General features: G+C 39.7%; 5 protein-coding genes across 7 annotated transcripts; 2 read left to right on the forward strand and 3 right to left on the reverse strand.

Moving 5' to 3' along the window:
- The first annotated feature begins 9 nt into the window (after nt 1–9).
- On the forward strand, nt 10–1,165 carry LOC114879920 (uncharacterized protein CG13380). The gene is made up of 3 exons (XM_029195328.2): nt 10–272; nt 734–938; nt 1,073–1,165. The coding sequence occupies exons 2-3, from the start codon at nt 747–749 to the stop codon at nt 1,142–1,144; spliced, it is 264 nt and encodes an 87-aa protein (XP_029051161.1). The 5' UTR covers nt 10–272; nt 734–746; the 3' UTR covers nt 1,145–1,165.
- LOC114879919 (39S ribosomal protein L23, mitochondrial) lies at nt 928–2,130 on the reverse strand. 2 transcript variants are annotated; one of them, XM_029195327.2, is made up of 4 exons: nt 1,959–2,130; nt 1,589–1,862; nt 1,330–1,492; nt 928–1,236 (listed from the first exon to the last, which is right to left on the reverse strand). In XM_029195327.2, the coding sequence occupies exons 1-3, from the start codon at nt 1,970–1,972 to the stop codon at nt 1,337–1,339; spliced, it is 444 nt and encodes a 147-aa protein (XP_029051160.1). In that variant the 5' UTR covers nt 1,973–2,130; the 3' UTR covers nt 928–1,236; nt 1,330–1,336. The 2 variants fall into 2 exon arrangements, with proteins under 2 accessions (XP_029051160.1, XP_046142760.1); XM_046286804.1 differs by lacking the exon at nt 928–1,236 and having other exon boundaries at nt 1,289–1,492.
- Nucleotides 2,131–2,324: 194 nt separating this feature from the next.
- Nucleotides 2,325–3,395, forward strand: LOC114879928. Its single transcript, XM_029195353.2, has 2 exons — nt 2,325–2,835; nt 3,069–3,395. Exons 1-2 carry the CDS (start codon nt 2,607–2,609, stop codon nt 3,191–3,193), a joined length of 354 nt encoding a protein of 117 aa, XP_029051186.1. The 5' UTR covers nt 2,325–2,606; the 3' UTR covers nt 3,194–3,395.
- Nucleotides 3,396–4,699: 1,304 nt separating this feature from the next.
- On the reverse strand, nt 4,700–5,613 carry LOC114879934 (the record flags this gene model as incomplete). The annotated part of the gene is made up of 1 exon (XM_029195364.2): nt 4,700–5,613. A coding segment is annotated over one exon (534 nt), but the record flags the coding sequence as incomplete, so codon positions are not given.
- Nucleotides 5,525–7,943, reverse strand: LOC114879926 (potassium channel subfamily K member 18-like). 2 transcript variants are annotated; one of them, XM_029195349.2, is made up of 5 exons: nt 7,686–7,943; nt 7,257–7,611; nt 6,692–7,083; nt 6,171–6,618; nt 5,525–5,726 (listed from the first exon to the last, which is right to left on the reverse strand). In XM_029195349.2, the coding sequence occupies exons 1-5, from the start codon at nt 7,941–7,943 to the stop codon at nt 5,614–5,616; spliced, it is 1,566 nt and encodes a 521-aa protein (XP_029051182.1). In that variant the 3' UTR covers nt 5,525–5,613. The 2 variants fall into 2 exon arrangements, with proteins under 2 accessions (XP_029051182.1, XP_029051180.1); XM_029195347.2 differs by having other exon boundaries at nt 5,525–5,729.

Consider the following 7,943-nt stretch of genomic DNA (forward strand, 5'->3'; position numbering starts at 1 on the left):
CTGGTAAGACGTCTGCGATTGTGACTGTTTTCTACGAAATAAGAGCTTGTAACAACTTAAATTTGTGTTACATTAATATTCATTTGTTTTGCAGTTTGTTGTAAGATACATTATCAGAAGTGTGGCTACAATAACGCTACTATAATTGTGTGATATATCATATTACAAAGGACGAACGTTTAAGAACAACGTTAACTACATTGACGTTACTGAGAAATTGTAAGAAATACAATAAGATTCAGGAAGAAATACAGCAATAAAGGACTTTGAAGGTAATTCTTCTTTTTATCAGTATATTTTCATTTTAAATAAGTCGTGAAATAGTGCGTGTTAGTTCGATGACAATAAGGATAACAATGTTCCGTGTTACCGAAAGTGGCTGATTTTCGAAAGACATACGAATTAAACGTTAAATGTCAACGTACAAAGATTATTACTTGCGTACCGGAAATTAAACGTTACTTAAAGAGTACTGAAAGCGGCGCGATTGCAACAAGTGAATCACGTTTGCGCATAGGAATTTGTGCCATGAATTTACGATTCAAAATGCGTCTTTCGAAAATTATATACAATTATGAACGCGAAAATGTATTTTAGAAAGTATCTAGCAAATCAAATTAATTGTTTTATGCTCTGATTCCAAGGATATTGGATATTCTTTATAAGACTGGATTACTCTATATTATATGCTTGAAAAAAAAAAATATTAATAGATGTTGAACAATTTGCATAGGATTAAGACCAAAATGGATTTGTTTCCAAAACCTGGCAAAATGAATTCTGTGATGGGAAGGATTGGAAGAGGAAGAGGAGTTGTCAAAAGTAATGTGCCATCAAACAGATGTCTGTGTTACAGGCCATACTGTTTTGTATCATGCAATGTTTGTGGATATTGGACAAGAGGCAGAGTACGTTACTTTTGCCCTATTCATCCACAGGTATGTTTTATTAAGTTACAATACAGTTAAATAAAATACAACTTAACAGATATTATTTATTTTCTGTTTAACTATGTTAATTTTTTATGTCAATACTTCTTTATTTTTTTAATAATGTTTTTTTTTTCTTTTAGACGGTTTTTCTGTTTGATATTACACAATGTCCTCAATGCAAATCTTTTGGTCATATGTTGTCTGAGATTTGAATACGTATAAGATACTTCCATGTTTTGTTATATATATATCTGTTTTTGTTTTCTTCTTATTAATTCTACTTATAGTATATCTAAATATAAAACTGTTAAATATTAAGTTAATAACTAATGTAAAAATACAAAAGAAAATATAAATTGATTTAAACAAATTTTATTCTATTCAATATTCTACTAACAAGTTTATTACACTGCAAACCAACTAGGAACCCCTGGTATTTTGTTATTCTTTGAAAATTCCTTAAATTCCTTTTGTATTTGATCCATTTGTTCGTCACTTTGTTCATCTTTATCCTTCTCTGGGGGAAATAATGTTGGAAAGGTAAATGTCTGACCCTTAGGCTGTAATTATATGAATTTCATTAATTTACCAAATATTTACGTTTAATGTAAATTTTATCAATAAAACAAATATTAGAAATTAACACCTATACTTACTAAAGTGACATAAGCTATCTTTATATCATCTTCTTTACAAACAAACTTTTCAGGCATATATGTTTTTCCAAGAGCAATTCTAGTATTTACTCTAATAGGATGTACATCATAGATCTTCTCTAAATAATTTTTTACATCAAACATTGTCATTTCCATCGAACAATGGAATGTCACTACATTGCTTGGTTGTTTGTGTTCTGGTGTTACAAGTTTTAACCAAAAATTTGGAAGGAAAATTCTAAGCTGTGGATTACCTGTTTGATATAAAGGATACCTGAAAAACAGATTAAAAAGTTGCAAAATAACCGCAACTAACATTTCTTGATACCAAACAATTTATAAACATTAATGTTATGATTTACGTATTTACCAACGAGTAGACATTTTGCCTTTACCAAAAAAAGTTTATATATATATTTCAACAATACAGTCAGTAAGTTTTTTGAAATGAAATAAACATTAAAATAATGCGTTCATTCTAACATAGTAAAGAGGTTACAATATAACCTATAACTGGTACAAAATAGATGGCAGATAAAGCGTACTACGATCAGGGTAGTTTTGTTGTTTATATCAATTTTATGTGACTAAAATTTGAGCCGAATCTTTTCGAGTACATACAATTTTTGTTAAGAACAGCTTTTTTCATTTAAATAAATTGAAATGTGAATTCTTCCTAATTTACTGAAAATGTTTATTTCAATAACAGTAATGATGTCAGTAACAGCTTCTCATTTTTAAATGTTGCCGCCACATATCTATAATCGAAATTTAGTTTAAATCGATACTCAATTTTATAAAACAGTCAACTCTTGATCCGGTGTAACGCTTTTCAAGTGTGTTTCGGCAATGATTTCCTTTCGGCTAAATTACTCGTAACAAGAATATGGTTCACGAAATTGTTTTAAAAACGAGTTGATAACGAAACGAGTGTGGAAGGAATATTTATAAAGGAAACAATTGAGGACTGAACCAATTAATATTCAGAAGATCTCATCGCAAACGTTCCTGATCAAAGATGAGCAACGATTTGCTACCGGAATGGTTAAACTTGTTGCTGGATGATGTAGAAACTAATTTATGCTTACCAATACTATTGGTTATGGTTCTTTGTACTATTCAATTTATAATTAATCATATGGTGGACATTGGATGCACTATTTATCAAAATATCAACCAGAGTTCGAGCGAAGACGATGAGTCGATTGAAAAGGAACCGGGTGAAAGTTTGATGGACAAAATCAAAGGTTTTCTTTTCATTTATTTTAATTAATTAATATAAATTTTATGAGAAAAGGGGTCATTTATGATTATTTTTTAAGTAAAAAACTGTTTTACCGACCAAGTCAAGTTCACTTTCTAGTTAGTTCCTAACTTAGCCCATAGAGGGCAATTAGTATATTTTTTGGCGCCATTATCGCTTCAAATAGTGCGTTCGAAGATGGTTGCTAGTTTGTGAGTTTTACAAATTATTTTTTAGCATTTGTTTGCAATTTGGCGTTCAAAAGTGATAGCAATAATTTAAGAAACACGGAGTGTACTGCGCCACTTAGGCCGAATGCTCGTGAAGAGGAATGGGACTACTGCGAAGAGGATGACGATTAAAGAAGAAAATTTTCCATATGATACCATAATCCATACCTAGGTACCGAAATAACCATATTCTATTGCATGAATTTTACAAATTTTGATATCAAAGATATACTATATTGCCCTTAATAAACAATTTATCAATGAAAATAGCGTGACATTTAAATTTCTCGAAACTCCATAATGAAATTCACGAGAAGTTAACAAATTAATTTTATCCCACAGCTTAATAATTATTATGATATAAATGAAGAAGAAAATGATACTTCCTCCAGTGTATCATGACACAGTCTTACCTTTGGTCTTCTGGAATCATTATTCATCATTTTATCAGCATCAACCCAAGGAATATAAAGTCGTTTCTACTCGAAGGTTTATGAGGATTTTTACTCTGAAAGTTTTGAAAATTTAACTAAAGAAAATAAGACACTCAACTATTAACCACAAACTAGCTTTACTTCTACTAAAAAGTTTTCGATAGATCAATATTAGTTAACCTCAAAATTTCACTTTATTGAATTCTCAAAACTTTCATCGTAACTAACGTAACGAAGAGGATCCAGTCAATAAAAAAATCATTTCCGTTCTGATTGTTCGATACTTCGTCTCTCTTTAATGAAAACTCATTCGATATCGTGAAATACGCGTAGAAACAGAGTATCCGAACACTCGTTGAGCCCCATAATTCAACCTGTTGATTGAGTGACGTCGCTTCTTTCACCGTGCGCACGAAGATTGGACACGATCCTTTATGATACTAGAATCATTTACATAATTACCTTTATTCGGACACTGGCTTATCAATTCGTATTAAAGTTAAGCGACGTTCAACAATTAAAACGAGTTCCTTATCAATTACACTAGGACAGACCCGCCTCGTAGCTATGCACGTCTTTTTTTTATGCTTTATATTATCTGTCTTTTTTTTTTTTTTGTTGTGACAATAATTAATTGAACCGCTTGTGAGGCGCGTTTTAAGGCTGTGTGTTTCATTACTTTTCTCTCTTACGTCGCCTCTTTCTTGTCACATATACGTATTTCCATGGGAAACATGGAATATTTTAAACTATGTTTCTCGAGGGAATAGAGTAGAGTATGAAAATTCATGGACCCTTTGAAGTGTTTATTCTTCAAAGAACTGTGTGTGTTTCTCGTTATAAGTACACCCAAGGGGGACATAGTACGAAAGAGATTAAGTTTTTCGCGAAGAAATACACTATAAAAAGACGGAAGAAAAATTCCGAAGTTAATTTCGATGAATTATATTTTTTTAAATATCTATTCGATAATGTAACGATTTGTAACTACCGTTGCATAGAAATCATTTTCAACGTTAAGAAAGTGTATTCCTTCACGAAGAACTGTATCTCTTCAAATTGTCTCACCCTGTACAAGCTGTTCATTGAGAGAAAGAGGCAGTGTAATCGCATACATTTGAAGAATTCTCACAATTTCACGAGCTCCTGCTCGTACCACGTAATCTAGCAACGATAATGGTAAGAAGAAGAGTATCAGCAGCGATAAGAGTATTAATTAGTGTTACAGTAACGGTAGTTATAATGTAAACGATAGAAATCTAGTGTCTTTCGTCACGACGAACGATTTCGCCGTTAAAGTTTCCAAAAAGTAAAACCCCGGCTTCCTTCGTTCAAGACACCTTCGTTGTTTGAAGTTCGTGTCTTCTTCAGAGTACGAAACTCTACATCCCATTCTTGTCTTCGCTCCATTTTCATTCTTCTCCCTCGTATCCTTAAATTCAACCATCAAAGTACCCTAAATCCTGACAATTTCATAATTAACTTAATCATTCTTAATCCACCCGTGAAATACCGTAACCAGATCCTTGTAAGATAGATCCTCCGTTGAAATATCGATTCACAAGTTCAACCATGATTGCAGCGTCACATGAAAACATTGTCCAGCCCGGAAACGTTCTTCCTGGTTGGCGTCGAGGTGTTCATCCCTTCGTCCTCGAACGTGACCATCTTCTCCCGGCTTCTGGTAGCCGTTCCAGAACACTCGAGCAGTCGAGATTGATTGGACAAGGCTGGATTAGGCGCAGAGGACAACGGAGGCGTAACCGCTGAGGATGGTCTTAGAACGGAAGTGGGTGGCGGCGGTGGTACCGCCATATCGGTGACCGCAGCCGCGGCTAGGTTAAACTCGCTCACGCTTCTGGGTACAAAGTATTCGAAGTGCAACGAGCTCTCTTGTTGACGATGCTGATGATGATGCTGCTGATGATGATACTGTGTAGGCGACAAACAGCTTCGCCTTAACGATTGGGCACGCTGGAACTGCTGGGTCGAGGAGTTTCTAATCTCGGATGGTGTCTTTTTCCGCGGCAGGGAATGATGACCGGGCGATGGTTTTACGGCAGTGTTGGACGCGTGGGCCAGGAGCTTCCCGTCACCGGGACTCCTGGCCTGATGCTGTCAGGATGCTGGCACCATGGACATGGCGATTGCTTCTTCTTCTTGCTCGGACAATCGCGAGTCGCTGGTGCCTCCACCATCGTCGAGCTCCCCCTTGAGCCCAGGACTGGCACCTGCTGAACACCAACGAACCAGTCAATCTCTATGATTAAACGGGCGCGTTGTTAATTCGCGATTAAAATTGGAGGGGTTATGCAAAGTGGTCAAGATGCCCGATCGAAATCCCCGACGCGAGTGGATCAGAACCGCTCAACGTGCAAGCGAATGGTTTGTCGATTCGATGTACTTTGAGCCCGGCCATTTTCTTCAACGTTCAGTTAATTAATTTACTTTTTTCTTTGCAGAGAATGGATAATAGGAACTAGGTGCGTTGCGGTGTGGAATGGACCGGTTAGAGAGACGCATTAACTGAAGAACGTAGGATAAAAGTGAATTCTAACAAAGAAGCAAAGATATAATCGCCAGGCTCAAAGCGCTCAAGTGACTAAAGCGGAGCCAGGAAATTTCATCTCGCCCGAATCTAGCGGTTCCCCGTCGAATGCCTGCATCAGGGATACCTGTACCACCGATAGGTCCGACCACCACCCCCGACGACATGCCGCAGGTTCTACCGAAGACCCTGACCACGCGTACCACCTCCTCCTGGACGAGGTTGAAGCACATGGCGATCAGGCCCATCCCGGCGAGTATGTAGAGCGAGCAGGCGCACAGGCTGAGTTCCTCCAGGGTGGTGGACGCCGCGTTTCTTCCGACCGGCATCAGGTCCCCGAAACCGATTGTTCCGAGGCTGGTGAAGCAGAAGTAGCCACCTTCCAGGAGGCTCCAACCTTCCAGCCGATTGAACATCACCGCGCCGCCGCATATGTAGATCAGCATGATCACCAGACAGAGACTGATCGGTATCCTCACGGCGTTTGTCTCCACCACGTAACCCGGCGACGAACTGGTCGACAGGGACAACGAGCAAGGATGAAAGTGGCGTTTACCGTTACCAGATGTTACATCCTGAAAAAAGGATTATACGTATGTAGTTGTATCTTCGTGAATTTCTATTTCTGTTTAGAGAAAACGATGGTACTTGGAGGGCGGCGGTGGAGCTCGTAGTAGCGTGAAGCAGACCTTCGCTTCCGCAATCGAGCAGAATCGCGCTACTGGTGCCTCTGGTTCCCAGATCGTCGCAAGAGCTCTCCCTGCTGGCCGAGTAATAATTAGCAGACTTCGAGTCCACGTGGTTGTCGTATCTGTACGTCTTGCTCATGATGCCGCCGACTGGTGGCGGTGGAGGTGGTGGCTGTTGCTTCCTCGTGCAATTTCTGGGCCTGCAAAGCCGACCGTATAAACGGCGGAAGCTCCTCGAGAGAACATCTCCGACGGTGCTCAAATAGACCAGCATCAGAGGAATCCCGGCCAGAGCGTAAACTATCGTGATCAATCTACCCCAGACCGTGCGAGGTGCCACGCTGCCATATCCTGGAAACGCCAATCGAATACTATTGCCGCGTCAGCTGATAAACCGAGTGGTCAGGATACCCATTAATCTAATGGGTGTGTTTTCAGGCAATCTGGTTTGTGCTTGAACGGATGTAGATTGAAAATCTCAAAGTTACATAGGAACTAAAGCAACTGCCGACAGTGGAGCTTACCGATAGTGGTGATCAGCGTCAACGAATACAACAAACTACCGCTGAATGTCCACCTACGATGCGGTCTCCTGTCCATCGAATGATCCCTGGATCGAGAGGATGTCCCAACCGGCTCGTATTGCGAAGAAGTTCTCCTGAGACCGCGGGCCAAGTTTTCCTGGAACTCGAACACCTCCCTCGCCGCCAGTCGGGTCCAGTTCTCTTTGTATAACACGTTCAAGTCCTCCGTGATGCTCCAGAGTCTTTCAACGGTACGTGCCCTGAGCTCCATGGCCGCGGTGTCGTCGTCGAGACTCGGCACCACGTAAGAGCCCTCGGACTTTGAGCCAGGAACGAGTAAGTCGTTTGTTGAATCCTGCAACGGTTTCTTTGCATATTAATTCAAGGTATTTTTTTAAACCGTTTACATAAGCCACGTCCTGTACTTACCGACTTGAGACCACCTTCCAGGGCCATGAACGCGAACGCGCCGAGCAACGTGTACCCCAGCACGAGGACGCAGACCCCAAGGCTGGCCAGCAAGCCTGGCGTCTTAGTGGAGGTGGCGGTGCTGCAGCTGCAGCAGCAACACAACAATTCCGCCCCTCTGACCGACGCGCTTATCCTCAGAGTATCGGTGTTCGTATTCGCGTTCCTTCCTGGACAGCATCTCGGCGCCCTCTGATAGTAGTCGCCGGTCCCCTGCAT

This window comes from Osmia bicornis, chromosome 8 (assembly GCF_907164935.1).
Source record: "Osmia bicornis bicornis chromosome 8, iOsmBic2.1, whole genome shotgun sequence".
Classification (NCBI taxonomy): domain Eukaryota; kingdom Metazoa; phylum Arthropoda; class Insecta; order Hymenoptera; family Megachilidae; genus Osmia; species Osmia bicornis.

What these genes read in the sequence shown, in the direction of transcription:
- LOC114879928 (XM_029195353.2), top strand. Translation starts at nt 2,607, where the DNA reads ATGAGCAACGATTTGCTACCGGAATGGTTAAACTTGTTGCTGGATGAT. An exon ending in TTTGATGGACAAAATCAAAG is followed by an intron (nt 2,836 to 3,068) that starts GTTTTCTTTTCA and finishes ATTATTTTTTAG; the next exon opens with CATTTGTTTGCAATTTGGCG.
- LOC114879919 (XM_029195327.2), bottom strand. An exon ending in AGATAGCTTATGTCACTTTA is followed by an intron (nt 1,493 to 1,588) that starts GTAAGTATAGGT and finishes ATATAATTACAG; the next exon opens with CCTAAGGGTCAGACATTTAC.
- LOC114879920 (XM_029195328.2), top strand. Translation starts at nt 747, where the DNA reads ATGGATTTGTTTCCAAAACCTGGCAAAATGAATTCTGTGATGGGAAGG. An exon ending in TTTGCCCTATTCATCCACAG is followed by an intron (nt 939 to 1,072) that starts GTATGTTTTATT and finishes TTTTTCTTTTAG; the next exon opens with ACGGTTTTTCTGTTTGATAT.
- LOC114879926 (XM_029195347.2), bottom strand. Translation starts at nt 7,943, where the DNA reads ATGCAGGGGACCGGCGACTACTATCAGAGGGCGCCGAGATGCTGTCCA. An exon ending in GACGCTGATCACCACTATCG is followed by an intron (nt 7,084 to 7,256) that starts GTAAGCTCCACT and finishes TGGCGTTTCCAG; the next exon opens with GATATGGCAGCGTGGCACCT. An exon ending in CGGACCTATCGGTGGTACAG is followed by an intron (nt 5,730 to 6,170) that starts GTATCCCTGATG and finishes GTTGGTGTTCAG; the next exon opens with CAGGTGCCAGTCCTGGGCTC.